Source organism: Apodemus sylvaticus, chromosome 3 (genome assembly GCF_947179515.1).
Source record: "Apodemus sylvaticus chromosome 3, mApoSyl1.1, whole genome shotgun sequence".
Lineage (NCBI taxonomy): Eukaryota > Metazoa > Chordata > Mammalia > Rodentia > Muridae > Apodemus > Apodemus sylvaticus.
The window spans coordinates 159,390,001-159,409,898 of record NC_067474.1 but is presented as its reverse complement, the minus strand read 5'-3'; the positions used below and the strand labels follow the sequence as shown (position 1 = coordinate 159,409,898).

Below are 19,898 nucleotides of genomic sequence, written 5' to 3'. Positions count from 1 at the left end.
AACCTGGTTTACAGAGCAAGTTCTAGGACAGTTAGGGCCACACAGAAACCTGTCTTGAAAAAACAAAACAAAAAGAAAAAAACCCAATCCAACCAACCAACCAGAAAGAACAAAAGGAAAAAGCAGCTCAGCACCCTCAGTGAGGGTGCTGAGATAGTGAGAGTACTTGTTACCTTGGTTTACATGTTAAAATTATTTTCTAATTTTTTATGATTTATTCTCTAATCTGTAGGTTACTTAGAAGAATGAAATATAATTTCCAAATATTTGAGAACTTTGCATTATCAGTTTGTTTCTGATTCTAATTTACTTTGGTGACACACATAAGCTCTCATGGTCTTCATTTGCTCTGTACATTGGTGAACGTTTTTTGGACTCTGCATGTCCTTTATAAAACTGGAGAATTAGCTGAGCCTCCAGATACTTTCCTTTCTTCCCAGGTGCGCGACCAGGCACAGCGCTGCTCGCGGATTCTTCTGGATATCGAGGCCGGTGCCCCTGTGCTTCTCATCCCAGAAAGTTCCAGATCAAATAATCTGATAGTAGCAAATCTGGGCAGGTTGAAAGTGAAGAACAAGTTTCTCTTTGCTGGTTGTCCTGGGACTTTCTCCTTACAGGATAAGGTGAGCCACCAGCGGCTGTGTCTGTTTAGTTTAATTCTCATTTGAATATGAATTGAAAAATCCCCAGTCTATAGCACAGGGGCTTCTGAGGTCCTGTGGCTGGGAGATTTCTTTAGCATTTTATTGACATTTCAATAACCCTTTCAACTGAAATAGTGTTAAGTTGTAATCCTCATTAAGTGTAATTAACTTGTTTGGGTCAACATCCATTTGGGACCAGCCTTCTCTCTGTCACAGTGCTCTACATGCATAAAAGTTTTCTGGGCTGGTGAGATGACTCAGGGGGTAAAAAAACCACTTGTCCCCAAGCCTGACCACCTGAGTTCAGTCCCTGGAACTATAGTAGAAGTCGAGAACGGACCCCCAAAATTATTTTCAGATGCTCACACGTACCCCAACTCACACCCGCACATCTTGTGCTTACACTGCAATAGTAAATTTTTCTAAAAGGCATTCCTTTCTAGATGAGCTGTTTTCATGACTTGGTCCTATTTTTATCTGAAGACACTTAATATCTTAGTGGTAAAATGTTAGATCATGGCCTCTGCATTTTAAGATGGCCCAGCATTGGTTTCTTACCATGTTTGGAGGTGTGTAGGGTCAGCATGAGGTTTGCCAGCATTTTCACTCTGTGTTTGGGAAGGCTAGGACTGAGCATGAGCGGGCAGGGAGCTCCAGTGCTGAGCTTGGAGGCTCTGGGGATCCCTCGCTGGTTTCTGCCTTGTGGGAGGCTGAGCGACATTTCTGCATAGCAGAGATGCTGTCAGTCATTCTCAGGGCATGCTCTCCCCTTCCTTGCTAGTCTCCAGCCTTCGTGTGCTCTGCTTATCCAGTACAAACTCATCTTTTGTGTGTGGCTATAGCACTTCCCGGGACCCTCACCAGCGGTGCCTGTCTGTTGAGGAGTTGAGATAAAATGTGATCGTAAGCTTTTCAGAACAACGAAGACAGCAGTGAAGAGCCGATCATTGTTGGACTCCCATTGAATGTCATTTGGTGCTAAATTCTCTGCCATATAAAGACACCCTGTTTCTTCATAGCACTTCTGGCACAGGTCCACGTGTCTCTCGTTTCTGACTAACCAGCAACAGAGTAGGGGCTCGCACAATCCCCTCCCTCAGATCCAGGAAGTTGCTATAAGAGCCGGTAGAGCTCAGGGGAAGCAGGTTCACCAGCTCATCACAGAGCTGGAAATGAACAAGGCTGTCCCAGGACCGGGCACTGGGACCTGTTTTGCATGCATTAGAGTCTCGCCTTCTCTGGTGTACACTTGTGCACATTTGGCAGCTGTAGTTCAGTGTGCGCGCTTTATCAAGGAGCTCTTTATGACTGTGTTTTGTCTCTAGTTCCTCTCCCTCACTGGCGGTATAGGGAATGTGACAGGAATTGACAGTTCTTTGGAATGTGTCAGTAATATATCTTTATTTTGAAGTCACACTAAATGTGTGAGGCAGGGGGTAAACCAATCAGAAATGGTAATCTAGTTCTGCAGCAGTGTTTTCTTTCTCTCCCCTCCCAGAAAAGGGAATGAGCTCATTTTCTGTGCCACATATGTCTGTATATGGGCTGACAGTGTGCTCTAAAGTTGGCTAGGGGGTAAAGAATTGCCAAACATGCAAGACATTTTTACAAAAAGATTCAATTTTTTTGTTAAGCTAAATAGCAGCACAATTTTAATTTTAACAGATTTTAAAACTTTCCTGTCTTTGTTTTTGAGGATTTGATTTTAGGTGGCAGTACCTACAAAGATTGCCTTTTCTTCAAGGTATAATGTGGTTCCCTTCCCCATCTCTTTTGGTTATTCTGAATAAAATAAAAACTTTATGGGATTCAGTAGTCGGTTCACATTCATATACTGAAAACAAAATGAGGCCAGCAAATGCTGACCCTTTGAAATACTTTTCTGTACACAAAGCCTGCTATATTACTTTTTTTGTGGTTGCTTTAGGGGAGTTACTTCTTACCTGTATGAAAAGCCTTTCTTGAGGCCTGTATTAAAAGACGTTTTAGTCCTGGCTAAATGACTTCTTGAATGACCTCATTTTATATTCAGAAATCCCAGGAAAGCTGCTGTGTTACAGCTGCTGTGGTTGTTCAGTGGAATTCCATAAGGCTGTGTGGAGTGTGTCTTCTGTCTAGATCCCTGTGATCTGGTACACCTAGCCTGCAGTTGAACTCCTCTAACTGGTGATGGTCATGGATGGTTTCTGAGTTGACACTTTTCTCTTATGCTCTGCGTTTACACCTGCCTGTTGATGTTCTTGCCCATGTGGGGTGTGTCTCCTACAACGTCCAGTGGCCCAAGAACAGCAAATACTCTGGACCTGGCACACGGAGATGCCTGGAGCACTGGCGCCCTGTGCCCCCAGGTTTTATGGCTCCTGCATGTGGGGTGGTTTTCTCTAAAACCTGTTTTACTGAGGACATGTTTGCATTCTGGCCTGTGTTTGCCTTTTCTTTTTCTCAACCATAGCTTTTGCTTAAACCATAATTTCTAAGTCAGAGTCATTCAAAGCCTTTGGGTCGATCTCCTCAAGCTATTGATTTATTTAAACTAACTGCAGAGAGGATGTAGAAGTGAGTCAAATAAAAGAGTAACAAACTCTCTGGAGTTTAAGTATATGGTACCAGGGCAGTTTTACTGTGGAAACATTTAAATGATAGCATTTACCTAGTAATGCTCCTTAGAAAAATGCAGGAAGTTTGCATTACTGATAGTTGTGATTACTGGTCAGAAAGTGGAGACTGGCTTTTCAACTTTACCAAAGCTGAGGAGTCAGCCTTGCTGCGGCACCAGAGAGCCGTGCTTTCCATGCTCCGGGGAGGGACCTGCGATGGGTGAGAAGGAGCTGTCCCAGGATGCAGAAGCCACACACAAACAGGGCTCTGAGGGGAGATGAAGACACCAGTGGCTAGTTCACTCTGTGGAATCTGCTTTTCCACTTACAATCAGCCCAAGTCTTCAGTGGGAAAGTGGCCTGTCTTTTCACAAGAGTCCCAGGGTTGCCTTTACTCTGTCTGAGCAGATCTGACATGGGTGGCTAGCCTCTTTTGTTTGCCTTTTGTTTCATTTCTGTGGTTACTGAGCTGGGAAATGGAAATGCATTTGGAGAGATAAGAAAGCATAAATGTCTTCTTGGGGCCTAATTTTACTGCAGTCATATTACCATTAGATACTTTTTGTTTGAATCCCAGGCTGGTTTCGAACTTGATGTGTAATCGAGGATAATCTTGAGCCTCTGATTCCTCCATGTCCACTTGGGATTACAGGCGTGTGCCACAACATCCAGTTTATTTGGTGCTAGGAATTGGACCCAGGGCTTCTAGCAAGCTGGGGAAGCACTCTAATACCCGAGGCACACCTATAGTCGCCTAGATACATGGTTTTTTTTTTTTAATTACAGTAAGCCCTCCTCCCCCCTCCCCCCCCAGCAGTAAATATATTATATGGCTGGGAGATTTGCTTTGGTTGACTTTGACAGAAATTGGAATTTGTTCTTGAGCCAAAGACTGTCTTCTTGTGATGTTGCTGTAGTTCTCAGCAGGTATGGAATCTTTGGTAACATTTTTGCAGATATTTGTGTGTGGTGGTGTCATGGCCCTCATTTTCTTGTCTCTAGGGTCTTTGAGAACCTAGGGACTAGGATATAATTTCTGAGCTAGTTGAAGGTATTGTTCCCCCCTCCTCTCTGCATTCTAGTTTTCTTTTGTTCCTTCTAGGAATCCGTCCCTTCAGCATCTCCAACAGGTACACCAAAGCACAGTGTGAAGAAGATGACAAGCACCGAGGACCCCAAGGGGCCCCAGGTACAGGGCCTGTTCATGATGCCTCCTGCAGGAGTGGGCCTTGGCAGCTTGAAGAGTGACTTCGTGCCCAGTGCCTCCATCAAGCAGCGTGGGCAGCAGGCTGTGCCACCTGTTACCCAAAGTTCCAGCAGTCCAGGTAAGAGAAGAGGAAAGAGCAGGGCCCTGCCCTGAAGCCCTTTCAAGGAGCTATGGGGAGCACATTGAGAGTGTGAAGGCTGACAGGAGACAGCATCTGCATCTGTGTGAAGATCATATGCTGCTTTCGGGGCATGAGTGTCTTAGGCGGGTTTAGTCTCCTGTAACTCCTAAAGTAGATTGAAATTAGAAGATGCAATTGAAATAAAGAGGTTTTCGGTTGTCTGTGGGACTGATTCGGGTACAGATGGTTTCCAGTAGATGGTGATAGCTCAGTTAGTCCGGTGACCTCATGAGCTGTTAGCCAGAGCCTGTCCTTACATGGCAATCTTAAGTTCTCCAAAACAAGACATTAAACTTAGTGCCAGGGAGGTGTAGGGTGTAAGGACAGAGAACTACGAAATCTTCCTTCTACGAATGCTCCTGTTTTGGATTTCTTTTTTTCTCTTTGGGCTTTTGGGACATAGCTCTGGATGTAGCCTAGGCTATCTTGACCTCTTTAGCTTGCCTTTGCCTTTCAGGGGTTGGGATTGTGCCTGTGCCCTTCTTCTGAATGTAAGAACCAGTCATTCTAAGCCTGTCCTAATGTGTAAGAATCAGTCATTCTGAACCTTGTTTTACTCTGGGCTCTGGAGTTTTATCATGCTATGGTGGACCTGGGTTGGGAAGGAGGCGTGTGTAAGGGCGGCAGGGATGAGCTCAATGCTGTTGCAGTACGGACAGTGAAGAATGGCAGCCTCTTCTGCTAGATCTGCCCAAGGATTGGTAGACTCCCTTAGGACCTCACACGACTAGAGGTGCAAGCACAGAGACTAAAGGCTGTACTCACTGTCGCATTTTCTTGGACACACCCATGAACCTGACGCTGTGTTTGTATGGACTTACCTTTGTGCCATCCTGCTCAAGATTTATCTCCCCTCACAGAGAAAGGGGCAAAGGTTTAGACAGATGATATAATTTGGCTTGTCATGTGGCTGGCAAGTGGGAGAGCTGGACAATGAATTTTGGAAGAGCATGGTTGACTGATGTGACTCTGTCCCTGAACCCTGATAGGTGGTGTGGTACTTGGAGGGGTGCCATGCGCCAGTCTGTACATGGTTTAAGACAGGGGCAATTAGGCATGCAGCCAGACTGACATGTAGGTAGATTTCTGTAAGAAGAGACTTAGAGGGGGTAGGGAGATGGCCCAGTCAGTAAAGTACTGGCCCAAAAAAATGAGGACTGCAGTTTAATTCTCAGCACCCATGTTAATAACAACAACAAAACTGGGTGAAGTGGCACATGCCTGTAAGACCAGCACTGGGAAGGTGGAGTCAGGGGATCCCTGGAGCTTGTTGGCCAGCTGTTGGTCTAGCTGAATTGGCAAGCTCCAGGTTGAGTGAGAGACCTTCCTCAAAAAATAAGGTATAGAACAATTAAAGAAGATGGCACAGGTCATTGACCTCTGACCTCTACATACAAGTGAATGTGCATGGATACTGCACACATATGTACACACATGTGAACATGGACGAACATACACAAAGAGATTTGGAGTATCTTATAGGAAGACATCTCTTCCAGCATCATTTCTCCTATCTAGCTGATGTTTTTTATTTTTCTATTTTTTGTTTTTTGTTTTTTTTTAGCTGATGTTTTTTAAATAAAATTTGCTTATCAGCGTGGTACTTGGTCTTTGATGAAGGCTGTGGTTTTCACAGTCTCCACTTCCACAGCTGCTCCCTGAGGCCCCTCTGAGGCCATGGCATTGCCATTCTGCGCCTCTCTCACACATCAGCCCAGCCCTGATAAGTTTTACATATTCATTAGTGCAATTGTCCATTCACGAACTGTTTATGAAGCCCCTGCGTAAGGCTAGGTGTTTACGTACTGTCCCCAGTACGTTAGGTTTGCTTCCTTCCCCCAGTGTGGTGCTTACAGGAGAAAGATCCTAGACATCTGGGTATTAGATATAGTTCAAGATGGTAGATATTAGACAAGCATAAATATTGATTGATAGATTATAGCATATGTTATGGGAAAGAGAAGAAAATTGAGGACCCGATAGAGGTGGCAAGGTGATGGTACTGATGAGGCTGCCGAAGAGGCAGAGAGTGCAGTGTTTTGGAAGATGCCCAGGGTTTGGAGATCAAATGGGATGATGGCTTAGACAAGGTCAGAAAAGTGGGCTATGGGCTTAGGTAGTGCCTCCCAGGCATTTGCAGAGAGTTTTGCACGGTTTTTGGATTAAATGTAGCTACTGAAGTTTCCAAAGGAAGAGAACATTTTAGTCTGTTACTTTTCCATCCAGGTATTGTGTGGAAAGAATGGCTTTATGACGGCCACAGTGGAAGTATGAAGGTATACTGGAAGATACTTTGCGGGCAAGGGTGAAGGTAGTTTGGGTTGATCAGTGGTAGTATGTGGTGGGTTTTTTTTTTTTGTTGTTTGTTTGTTTGTTTTGTTTTTGTTTTGTTTTGTTTTGTTTTTGGGTTTTTGGTATTTTTGGATTTGGTTTTTTTTCGAGACAGGATTTCTCTGTATAGCTCTGGCTGTCCTGGAACTCACTCGTAGACCAGGCTGGCCTTGAACTCAGAAATCCGCCTGCCTTTGCCTCCCAGAGTACTGAGATTACAGGTTTGCACCACCACTGCCTGTTATATAATATGTGTTTGAAAAGAGAATCATGGCCTGGTGTTGAGGGAGGGCAGTAGGATATGTGGACCTGACACTGCCCAGGGCAGGGGTCTCTAGAGGCTATCGTTGGGACCCTGGTAAGCTAGGCTTCTGCGCAGTGCAGAGCTGGTTCTGGTTCTCGAAGACGGAATGAAGTGGCCTTGGTCCTTGAGTTTGCCCAGCCCTTCTGCTTGCTACTTTTGTCCTTACTCCTTTTTTCCTTGGGTCCTTGTAGAAGACCATGTCTGCCTGCTGGATTGCATTGTTGTTGATCTCCAGGACATGGACATCTTTGCTGCAGAGAGACACCCCAGAGAGGGCTCTAAAGCCTTGGAAAACAGTAGTGGGGACCTGATCTTCCCTTCCTATTTTGTGCGACAGACAGGAGGAAGTCTCTTAACTGAACCTTGCAGGCTGACATTGCAGGTGGAGAGGAATTTGGACAAGTAAGTGTTCTGTGTGAATATCATGTTAGTTGAATCTTAGCAGCTTGGAAATAAGTGCTGTAAGGTAAGTCAGGAGAAGCACACTCCTTTACTTCGTGAATGTTAATTGAGTCCTTACTCAATTAACTAATGTGCCATTCACAAGGGCTTCTGTGACAGAAGAGAAACTGATATTGTCACAGGGATTGCATGTTGTTGATGGACAAAGTCAAGGTGGGTAGATAACTTTTAGTGTTTGATTCAGGGACTGTGTTGCAAGATGATACAACCCTGCCTTGGGGACAAAGAGGAAAATGTTGGCAATTAGCATGGATTTTGATGGTGATAGGGAGGAAGAGGGCATCAAAGGATCTGGAAAAGACAGACATTTGGAATAAGTGTTCCAAGTGCAGTAGACTCTGGGCCTGCTACTGCTCATCCCCTGGAGTCTGTTCTCTTTGCATAGCAGCCCAAGTGCAAATTTGCTCCTCCCACACAAGAAAACCCACTGAAAGACTAAGGGGTCTGGCCCAGTTCACCTTGTAGTTACCCTAATGTAGAAGTCCTCTTATGGCTTCCATGAACAGCTGCACTCACATGCACACACGTGCACACACAAAAGAAAGTTTATAAACAAATCCCAAACAAAGATACTTGCAATGGGGGACACTTTGAAAAATAACCTCTTTATCTGGCTGGGGCTTCTTAGCCCCTTTTCCGTCTCTATGTTAGAGCAACTCAACTTCATGCCATTTTCCATTTCTCTTCCAGTGACTGCTACAGTATAGCTCACTGGGGTGTTTCTCTCACTGGAACCTGTTATTCCAGAGCTCCCTGGATGCTGTCCAGTAATGGTTGGCATGAGCTCTATTTGGCTAGCCTGGCTTGGCCATCCTAAGAACTTCTTATTTAGAAATTGAACTCTTGGTTTTCTTTGTAAGCAATGGTTTTTAAAAAGTACTTTTTTTGTCCTCCACTTCTGTAAACTTCTCCCACTTCCTGTGTGCTGTGTGGGGTGGCAAGGCTCTGTAGCTCAGCAAGAGCCCGCCCGCAGATGTGCTGTCTGCTCCTCACCCATGAGCGCACCACTTGGTAGGCTTCCCTGCTGCCCACTGTTGATTGCATTATTATTCTGCTTAAACTCTATTGTGGGACGAGAGAGCTGTTTCAGTGGTTAAGAAAGGACCTGAGCTCAGTTCTTAGCACCTGGATCAGGTGGCTTATAACCTTCTGTGACTCCAGCGTCAGAGGATCCCATGCCTCTGGCCTCCTGGGATACCTGCACTCAGCATCTCAGCATGCATGCCTCTTACCCCGCCCCCCCCACAATTCATTAATCAAAACAATACAAAACACACTATCTTATAGAAGTTGTTTTTGTTTTGTTTTGTTTTGTTTTTTTGCAGGCAAGTCAAATGTATTTATTTTTGGCAGTTCTGAGTGTCAAAACTTAGAGTCACAGTATATGCTAGGCAAATATCCTAACATCAAGCTGTATTCCCGCCTCAGAACAGGTCTGTCTGTCTTTTTTCTTCCTTCCTTCCTTCCTTCCTTCCTTCCTTCCTTCCTTCCTTCCTTCCTTCCTTCCTTCCTTCCTTCCTTCTTCCCTCTGTCCCTCCGTCCCTCCGTCTCTCCCTTTCTGTATTTTTCTTTAAATATAGCTATGTACATTTTCCACTCTAAGCCCAGCCCTTGCGTTCCTGTGTTCAGGCATGGTGTCTGAGGACTCAGGTTGCCTGGTGCGGCCGTGGGAAGCAGAGAGCTCTTTAGTCCTAGCATGAGCATGTGTGCCCTGGAGCCCTGATCGTCTTCAGTCTCACTCCAAGTCTTCCTAGAAATCTGTCAGGTGTTCTTCTAATGAGTGTTGTTCTCCCGCCCTGCCCCCAGGAGGGCGCAGGAGGAAAGGCTTCTTTCTTTTTGGGGAGCTGGAGATCAGAACTGGGCATTTGGTCATTGCAGTTTCCCCAACTGGAAAGTTTAAGCTATCTGAGTCTTTTGAGATTTTTCTTGTTCCTAGACTAGTTATGCCTGGTTATGCCTGTAATCCCAATCTTCAGGAGGCTGAAGTAGGAGGATCAGTATGAGTTCCAGTTCAGAATGGGCTGTAGTTAAGATTATCTCAAAAAAGCCAGGCGGTGGTGGCGCACGCCTGTAATCCCAGCACTCTGGGAGGCAGAGGCAGGCGGATTTCTGAGTTCGAGGCCAGCCTGGTCTACAGAGTAAGTTCCAGGATAGCCAGAGCTACACAGAGAAACCCTGTCTCGAAAAATCCAAATCCAAAAAAAAAAAAAAAAAAAAAAGATTGTCTCAAAAAGTAAAAAACAAAAACTAAAAACGTGTGTCTAGAGACAAAGCTCAGCACTTATGCAATGGTTGCTCTTGTAGAGACTCTGGGTTCAGTTTCCAGCACCTGCATGGTAGCTGAAAACCACCTATAAGTCCACACCCAGGGGTTATATACATACAATCCCCTCTGACCTCTATAGGCACTGCACACATGTGGTATGTAAACACCATGCAGGTACAACAGCCATATATATAAAATAAAGAAAACATTCATTAGCTCATATGTATTTGTTTGTATATGCTTATATTTGTGTGCATGTACGTGTATGTGCGCGCGTGCACGCTGCGCACATACACACACACATGCACACACACGCACATACTTGCATATACTTATTTGGTGTGCTCAGGACGGAAACCTGGGCCCATGTGTACTAGACAGGTTTTACTGAGCTGTATCCCCAGCTCATTAGATTTGAGGAATTTTCTCCTTGCATATTTGGGAGCTAAAACCCTCTCTGTAGTTAAAGCATGGCAGTCACAATACCTTGCACAATGAGAGACACATGACTATTTTTTTGCCATTGGAAGTTTGAGATTAACTGGTTGATAATGTAGGTAGCCACATTATAGCCTTACATTTGGCTGTGCTGTGCCAAGGCAGTTAGTGACTTATTTGTGAGCATGGTCTCTTTTTTTTTCCTCATAGAGAAATAAGCCACACTGTTGCAGACATATCTGTCCATGGCAGTCTGTCCTCTGTGCACTGCTCCCTGGATCTGTGTAAATACAAGCTGATCCGAGGCTTGCTAGAGAACAACCTGGGAGAGCCCATAGAAGACTTCATGCGGCCTTACGATCTGCAGGATCCAAGGATTCACGTGAGTGAGACCGACAGCATGCTCTTCCAAGCTTGTAGTCCTGGCTGATGGTCACCTATGTGGTTATTCCTCCAAGACTGCAGGGAGCCTAAGGGTGAAGTGGTGGGACAGCCGGTGGACTAGATTTCTTTATCTTGGGGCCATTTTCAGGTTGGCACCATCACTGCAGGGCTGACCAGCACTTTCCATTCACAGACTGTGCTGAGTGGAGAAGTGTACACTTGCATGTGCTTCCTCATCGATATGGTGAACGTGAGTCTGGAGCTCAAGGATCCGAAAGGGAAAGGAGGCACTGGTTCCCTAGCCAGGTAAGTCTTCGCTTAACTCTAGTGGGAGCAGTGTGCCCATGTACAGGGCGGATTGAAAAGCAAAGAGCTCTGGAATCGCCTCAGGGAGCACTTGGTGCTGGAGCATGGTCCCACTAGCGTGAAGAAGTGGGGCCTTGCGCCCTGTCTATGCAGCTTTGACATAGTTGTGGGCAGAGTGCCACTGGTGACTGCCTCGTGGGTCAATGTTTTAAAAAGAGAATTCAGACGGATATAGATAAACAGATAGAGAATATGAATGAGAACTGTTTTGAAAATTGGCAGCACTGGGCAGAGCTCTCCACTTGCAAACCTCTAGAAGCAACATAGCAACTGCTTCCTTTATGGGAGTGTGTGGCTAGTTGAAATCTGTGGTTGTAGGACTTCAGAGTGGGATTTTGAAGCGTGCATTGTATTTTTACTGTGAAAGCTCTCCCTTGTCCTCTAAGTGGGGCAGCTAATGCTCTAGTTTTCTTGATAGATTGCTGTTGTTGTTTCATTTTTGTATTTATTTATTTGTTTTATTAGCCCTAGGTTATATGGCTGGAAAACTGGGTCACATTTCAAAATGGGGTGTCAAGGCTAGTATGGCCTGTCTGAAGCACTCTGACTTATGTCTTTCTGTTCAAAGCTTGTGTGGCCTGTTCCCAGATCAGCTGAGGGGAGTCATGCCACGGTGAACCAGCATTCTTGGGGGCCAGTTACTCTTTTGATTTGTGCCTTGAGTTTTTCAATGCAGAATGATTCTGTGTGTATTATAATGGTTCTGAGCAACTCCTAATCGCTCTCTGTAACTTTCTCTTTTTCCAAAAAAGACTGTGGGTCTGGATGCACTTCCTATTGATGGGTCAGTTTTCTTGTTTCCCTGAGTGCAGAGTAGGATGTTGTTCCAGAGAGCTGTAGTGATCTTACACAGATGTGCCTGCTGACTGGAGAGAGAAGCCTCAGGCAAACTATAATTTCACAGATGATGGTCAAAAGAGATCCTGGATAGTCATTGGGGATTAGGATTTAACACATGACTTTGTTAGCTTAGGATGGGACATGGGGTGGTAAATCATTAAGGATATAATAGATTGGGTATATTATTATTCCTCATGCGTTCCTGTGGATATAATCTCTCTGCGATCGGAAAGGTTTAAGGCACAGTGCCACTGATGGCATTTTGAGTGCCCTGTGAAGAAACCCAGGTCAGGGTCAGATTGAATGGTGCTCTGGTGCACTCATGACGTCACTCTTGTTCCACACTTGGACTTCATTTCATAAGGTAGGATTGTGTTTAACTTCTCCTTTGCTTTCTTCCCTTTCAGATTTGACTTTAAGAAATGTAAGCTGCTCTATGAGAGTTTTTCCAATCAGACCAAGTCCATTAACTTGGTTTCCCATTCTATGATGGCCTTTGACACCCGCTGTTCGGGGCAGAAGCCCAGCCATGGCGTGACCAATGTGTTCAACTGTATCTTTCAGCCCTCCAAGAGCAGCAGCGCCACCCAGGGCTCCATTCAGATTGAACTGCATTTCAGGTAGTGGAGGCAGATGCCAGGTCTGCCTTCCCTTGTCTGTCTGTGCTGTCCTCTGCCCTGTGCCCCTCAGCCCCGGATGGGTCTCACTGTGTGGCCCAGTGTAGTTTGACTATGTAGTTTACTATGTAGCCCAGGGTTTCTTTCCTGCCCCCATTTCCCCAGTGCTGGGATTATCCCCACATTCGGCTCCCCAACTCTGCCTTTCCTTATGGTGATATTTCCTTTCATGGCCAAGTCCCTGTGGCTTTACAACATTAAAGAGAAACTGAAGATAGGCAGGCAGAGGCTCACCAGCACTCACCAGCACTCACCAGCGCTCACCAGCACTCACCAGCACTCACCAGCACTCACCAGCACTCACCAGCGCTCACCAGCACTCACCAGCGCTCACCAGCGCTCACCAGCACTCACCAGCGCTCACCAGCACTCACCAGCACTCACCAGCGCTCACCAGCGCTCACCAGCGCTCACCAGCACTCACCAGCACTCACCAGCACTCACCAGCACTATGCTGTGTTAACAGTCCCTGCTCGCTTGCAGTATTATGGAGTCACCAAAAGATGTCTCTGTTGCTTTAAAAAAACAAAAAGAAAAAGAAAAAAAAGGAGTTTGGCATTGAGCCAGAGCCCCAAAATCAACCTCCTTGTAAGCTTTAATTTGTAAAGTGGCTTGGGGAAGGAAGAAATTATGTGAGTTTAAGGAAAAACCTAAGCCAAAAAACCTTTTGGTCTGCATGAAAGAAGGGTGGTTTTGATCTGAACATTATTTATTCTTGTCTGGCTGTGGGGCAGAGAGGGGAGGGAAGATGGTCTAGAATCAGACAGACCTTATCCTCAAGACAGTCTTCCTCTTCATAGCAATGCATCCTTGTTGAGCTTTGAGATTGACTTTCCTCTTTTATGGAATGAACTAAAATTAACACAAAACCCTATGCTTCTATCCTTGGGCAGGGGTGAGAGCTGGGTCATTCTGACAAGTCACTTGGCACCTCCAGAAGCTGCTGCTTTTGCTGTTGTCATAGCTTGTGTGAGATTCTTACGACTTGTGACGGTTCTTGTACTTGCATGGCTGGCATTTCAGTGTGCTGCTCAGAGTTTAGCCTTTGAAGGAAGGCGGTCTTGGTGTCTCATATGCCTTTAGGAAGCCTAGCAAAAGAGATATTTTAGCCCTTGTGTACCCAACAGTGGCAATGCTAGTGGCTTACTGATGGTCCCTGACTTGACCAGGCACCTTACCTACTCCCAGTTAAATCCTCCCAGATCTGCAAACATGGGCAATTTCTCTCCCCTTTTACACTTGAAGAGATAGACACCTGGAGAAGGTCCAAGTGACTCTTAAAAGAGTTACACAGCTTAAAAAGTCTAGTAGTCACAAGTTAGACCAGGCCTTTGATATCAAAGCTAAGTCCTGTTAACTCTCAGGCCCTCTGGCCTCTGTCAGTGGCTGAGTGTAGCCTTGGGATACGATGGGTGTGTTTAGTAGCCTCTTTGAAGATTTTTCTCAGAAGGGAAGGCTTCCGTGTAGAGGGTCCTGTTGCACAGGGATAATTTGGTTTTTGCTTTATTCTTATTGATCTTGACTTCCTAAGTAGTCAGCTCTTTGATCCCCCTTATCGTGGCTTTAATATACAGGAGACCCAAAGAATTATTCTGCAGATATACAAAAGGCATATAATTTCATGCAGCCAAACAATCACTTGTTACCTTGGCTCTTGCTAACAGAAGTGCCCTTGTTAGTGAGAGGAGTGAACTGCTTCAGGAAGAATTGTTCTTCTGTTGGGATTTTGTATGTCAAATATAAATCACTTCACAGTGTTTAAAGGCTTGAAATATTTTCCAGAAGCAGAGTCCGACACACTTTCCAGTTAGTACTGAATTCTGACAATCTCTGCTCAAAATGGGCTGGAAAAATTTTATGGAGGGCAACATTTTTTGTTCATTACAAAGGGTAGAGTGTTTCTGTGACAAATGCTGTGTGTGAGAAGGAGCTGTGTCTCACCATGCCCTTTAACTAGAGGCAGAGAGCCAGACTTAGTAAAAATGAGACTAGAGAAAGCAGCCTTAGGCACATCCCTAAGTCAGCCTTTCCCAAACAGGCTTGGAGGTGAGTAAATGTGCAGCCAGAGCCAGGGTCTTTGCCGTAAGTTCAGCCTTCAGACCCTGTGACCTGTCACTAGCCTGTTTCTGGCTTCCCTTCCTCTGCCTGCTAGTGTGATAGCAGAGCTGCCTATTGCCCTGAGGACACTGTGGCTTCAGACCAGGCCTGGGAGACTTTCTTGGGAGCCTTGAAGACTATAAAACAAGTCCTTGTCCCCTGCCTTTCCCTCTGCCCCATTTCTATTCCAGGATGCTTACTATATCCATCTATGACCAATGTCCTCTTCTCGGGTTATAAGATTGGAGTCTGAGGTTAGTTGTAGCTAAGGAAGCCAGACTCTTAGGTGAATGTGGTGTTTGTGAAGCAGTCCTGAGCTTCTGAGAGCCTCAGCAATCCTAGACCTGCCCATCAGGACAGAAGCTGGTGTTTGAGCAGTGCCTGCTATGTGCCTGGTGCTTTCTCCTACAGTGTTAGTATTTCTTGCTTTATATGTGAGGGAACAGGTTGATACGCCCAGGGTGACATGGATTTAGAGTCCGTGATTTTAGTACGGGTCTCTCGACGTCTAAGCCTCTGCTCTTCCTCCTGGACCTACAGCTTTTCTCAGACCAGTCCTGTAGGTTGGCCATTCTTAAAAGATGTGCCAAGGGCCAAAAGCAACTCAGAGTTTGGCTTTTTCTTCTGGCATTTTGGAGACTTTGTATAGGCTTTGCTAGTCAAACTCTTCTAGTAACATCCAGGGAGAGATACCTCAGCAGTTAAGGCTGCTTTCAGAGAGCCCAGGTTTCATTCCTAGAACCCCAGTGATGACTCACAATCATTAGTAATCGTATCCCAGGGGACCAGCACCCTTTTCTGGCTCCCTTGGGCACTGTACATAAGTAATGCAAACACACACATACAGGCAACACCCATACACATAACAACAAAACGAAAAGAGTACCCAAAGGCTCTCATGTCAAATTTTGAGCCTTTTGGGTTAGATTGGGTTGTGTATCCCATATTGGTATTTCAGATCAGTCTGTCCTGTGCATTGTGGCATGGCTAGGAGCTTCTCAGCTTTACTTACCAGGTGCCAGCTGTGTCCTCTCAATTAATAATAAAATAATAGTAATATTAATAGTAGTAGTAGTAGTGCTCACTTCGGCAGAACATATACTAAAAATTGGAACAATACAGAGAAGATTAGCATGGCCCCTGCACAAGGATGACACGCAAATTTGTGAAGCGTTCCATATTTTTAAAATCTTCCATGCTCTTGGATTGGCAGGATTAATATAGTTAAAATGGCCATCTTGCCAAAAGCAATATACAGATTCAACACAATCCCCATCAAAATCCCAACTCAGTTCTTCACAGAGTTAGAAAAAGCAATTCTCAAATTCATTTGGAATAACAAAAAACCCAGGATAGCTAAAACTATTCTCAACAGTAAAAGAACTTCAGGGGGATTCAGTATCCCAGACCTCAAGCAATACTACAGAGCAATAGTGTTAAAAACTGCATGGTATTGGCACAGTGACAGGCAAGTAGACCAATGGAATAGAATTGAAGATCCAGAAATGAATCCACACAACTATGGTCACTTGATCTTCGACAAAGGAGCTGAAAACATGCAGTGGAAAAAAGATAGCCTTTTCAACAAATGGTGCTGGTTCAACTGGAGGTCAGCATGCAGAAGAATGCGAATTGATCCATTCTTATCTCCTTGTACTACCCTCAACTCCAAGTGGATCAAGGACCTCCACGTAAAACCAGACACTGAAACTAATAGAAAAGAAACTGGGGAAGACCCGTGAGGACATGGGCACAGGGGAAAAGTTCCTGAACAGAACACCAATAGCTTATGCTCTAAGATCAAGAATTGATAAATGGGACCTCATAAAATTACAAAGTTTCTGTAAGGCAAAGGACACTGTCAAAAGAACAAAATGGCAAACAAGAAATTGGGAAAAGATCTTCACCAACCCTACATCCGATAGAGGGCTAATATCCAATATATACAAAGAACTCAAGAAGTTAGAACCCAGGGAACCAAATAACCCTATTAAAAAATGGGGTGCAGATCTAAACAAAGAATTTTCACCTGAAGAAATTCAGATGGCCAAGAAGCACCTTAAGAAATGGTCAACATCATTAGTCATTAGGGAAATGCAAATCAAAACAACCCTGATATATCACCTCACACCAGTCAGAATGGCTAAGGTTAAAAACTCGGGAGACAGCAGGTGTTAGCGAGGATGTGGAATAAGAGAAACACTCCTCCACTGCTGGTGGGATTGCAAGATGGTACAACCACTTTGGAAATCAGTTTGGCGGTTCGTCAGAAAACTGGACATGACACTTCCTGAGGACCCTGCTGTACCACTCCTGGGCATATATCCAGAGGAATATCCAGCATGCAATAAGGACACATGCTCCACTATGTTCGTAGCAGCCTTATTTATAATAGCCAGAAGCTGGAAAGAACCCAGATGTCCCTCAATGGAGGAATAGATACAGAAAATGTGGTATATTTACACAATGGAATCCTACTCAGCAATTAAAAACAATGAATTTATGAAATTTTTCTGCAAATGGTTGGAACTGGAAAATATCATCCTAAGTGAGGTAGCCCAATCACAAAGAATACACATGGAATGCAATCACTAATAAGTGGATATTAATTAGCCCAGAAGCTCTGAAAACCCAGGACACAATTAGCATAACAAATGACTCCCATGAAGAAGTATGGAGAGGGCCCTGATCCAGGAAAGGCTTGATCCAGCTTTGTAGGGGAGTACCAGGACAGAGAAAAAGGAGGGAGGTGATTGGAGAATGGGTGTAGAGAAGAAGGCTTATGGGACATATGGAGAGGGGGGAACCGGGAAAGGGGATATCATTTGGAATGTAAACAAAGAATATAGAAAATAAAAAATATAGTAGTAGTAGTAGTAGTAATAATAATAAATACCATTATTAAAGACAGCAAATAATGTCGACACTGCCAAGTGCGTGTTGTAGAATCATCTTAGTTAAGGACACTGCTACCCTGCCTTCTTAAATATAGTACTCGTGGTTATTATTATTATTATTATTATTATTTTGTTTTTTTAATGAAGGGCTAGCAGTTGGTTCATTGATTAAGAGTACTTGTTCTTCTTGCAGAAGACCTGGGTTCAGTTCCCATCACCCACATGGTGACTTACAGCTGTCTGTAACTCCAGTTTCAGAGGATCCAGCGCCCTCTTCTGACTTCCATGGGTACTGGGCATGTGCATGTTGCACAGACATATATATGCAGGCAAAACACTCACCAAATCAAATAAATTCCTTAAACCATATGACTAACCTCCAGAAAGCTTATACTTTCTGGACTCATAAAGCAGTTCTCAGAGTGCTTCCAGCTCAAAGCTGGTGGGTTAAGACCCTGGAACGGGGCCTGCCACTGTGCTGCATACCTGAATTTCCAACTACACAGCAGCCTGAAGCAGAAGCATCACCGAGTCCAGGCATTTGAGGCCACCTTGGATAACACAGGGATAACATAAAAACAGAAGAATAACACTGAATTGCTACTTGCTGGGCCTGAGGAAGGACTAGGCGGTGATCAAATATGTGTTTCTCTTTGCAATTCTGTTTTTTTTTTTTTCTGCCTTCTTTTTTGTAGATCTACAAAGGATTCCTCCTGTTTCACAGTTGTCCTCAACAATCTCCGTGTGTTTCTCATATTTGACTGGCTGCTGTTGGTCCATGACTTCCTGCACACTCCCAGTGATATCAAGAAACAAAATGTCAATCCTGCATGCCACCGCAATGCCAGCAGTGAATCTGCTGTTGTTCCTAAAACCGTTAAGAGTGGAGTAGTCACCAAGCGCTCTTCCCTCCCCGTGTCCAGTGAGAGGCACCTGGAGGTCAAGGTCAATGTAACAGGTGATTGATAATAGTGTGTGCTTCACTGCTGATTGATCATTTGGATGTTGGGTCAGACCAGTCTTACAGGTTAGTTTCCCTGGGCCAGCCACGCCTCTTTTTTTTTCCCCCTCTTCTCGAGACAGGGTTTCTCTTTATAGCCCTGGCTGCCCTGGAACTCACTCTGTAGACCAGGCTGGCCTCAGTCAGAAATCTGCCTGCCTCTGTCTCCCAAGTGCTGGGATCAAAGGCGTGCGCCACCACTGCCCCATGAGTGAGTCCTTTAGACACTGATGATGAGAAAGCTGTCAGCGCTCATGAACAGTGGTAGCTGGTCATCACTGGTATGCACTGTGTGGGCAGCGTGAGGAGCTGTGCCAGACTGTTGTGATCGACCATGCTGCCCGATCAAACTTTCTGACTTCTTGCTTGGATTTAAGTCCTTTGGAGAAGGGATGCTCCTTTTTTCTCCTAAAATTTATTTATTCATGTATTCTGTGTATATGAATACTCTGTCTTCATGTACATCAGAAGAGGGAGTCAGATCATATTACAGATGTTTCTGAACCAACATGTGGTTGCTGGGAATGAGCAGCAAGATACTCTTAACCTTTGAGCCATCTCTCCAGCTTTGGAAACCCTTCTTAACCTCGGAGTATCTTTTGGGCCTCCCACAAGGACTAGGATGTCATCTTTCCATCTGTCTTGAACAGTCAGGTCAAAGAGAGGAGCTAATTCTGATCCCCTCTGCTAGGCCCTGCTCCGTTAGCTCAGCTGTGCTTTCCAGATTCCGAGTCTGGGATGACAGTGAGGCAAGGTGTTGAGAGCTGTCCTGGAGACTGGACAGTCAGTATCCTCACCCGGTACAACTGTGCCACTTGTGCTGGAACAGTTGGTGATGCTTGCCGTGACTGACAATGCTTTCCTTCGCAGGCACAGAGTTTGTGGTCGTTGAAGACGTGTCCTGCTTTGATACCAATGCCATTATTCTGAAAGGCACCACAGTGCTCACCTATAAGCCTCGCTTTGTTGATCGCCCCTTTTCAGGAAGTTTGTTTGGCATTGAGGTAAGTTTACATATTGGGCTGTAGAGATAAGCATCTGGAAAAGTATTTGTTTGCCTTCTGAATGCTTATCCTCCAGTGCTAGGAATGGAACTGAGAGCACTGTGAATGCTGAGACAAGCATTTCACTACTAAGCTACATCCCCACCCGGTTCCCTTTTTATGTCAAACTGTTTGCTGGTCCCAATCTCCAGAGCTTCTGAGTC

At 44.9% G+C, this 19,898-nt stretch overlaps 1 protein-coding gene and 1 non-coding gene across 2 annotated transcripts in view; both read left to right on the top strand.

Moving 5' to 3' along the window:
* Nucleotides 1-19,898, top strand: part of Vps13d (vacuolar protein sorting 13 homolog D) — a 223,242-nt gene that overhangs the window by 53,913 nt on the left and 149,431 nt on the right. Inside the window, 8 exon segments of the mRNA XM_052175887.1 lie at nt 441-623; nt 4,344-4,566; nt 7,456-7,666; nt 10,641-10,812; nt 11,008-11,120; nt 12,428-12,640; nt 18,387-18,649; nt 19,562-19,695. Of these exon segments, the coding sequence (XP_052031847.1) occupies nt 441-623; nt 4,344-4,566; nt 7,456-7,666; nt 10,641-10,812; nt 11,008-11,120; nt 12,428-12,640; nt 18,387-18,649; nt 19,562-19,695 (1,512 nt within the window).
* Nucleotides 15,872-15,979, top strand: LOC127682031 (U6 spliceosomal RNA). The gene has a single exon (XR_007977333.1). It is a non-coding gene; the product is annotated as a U6 spliceosomal RNA (small nuclear RNA).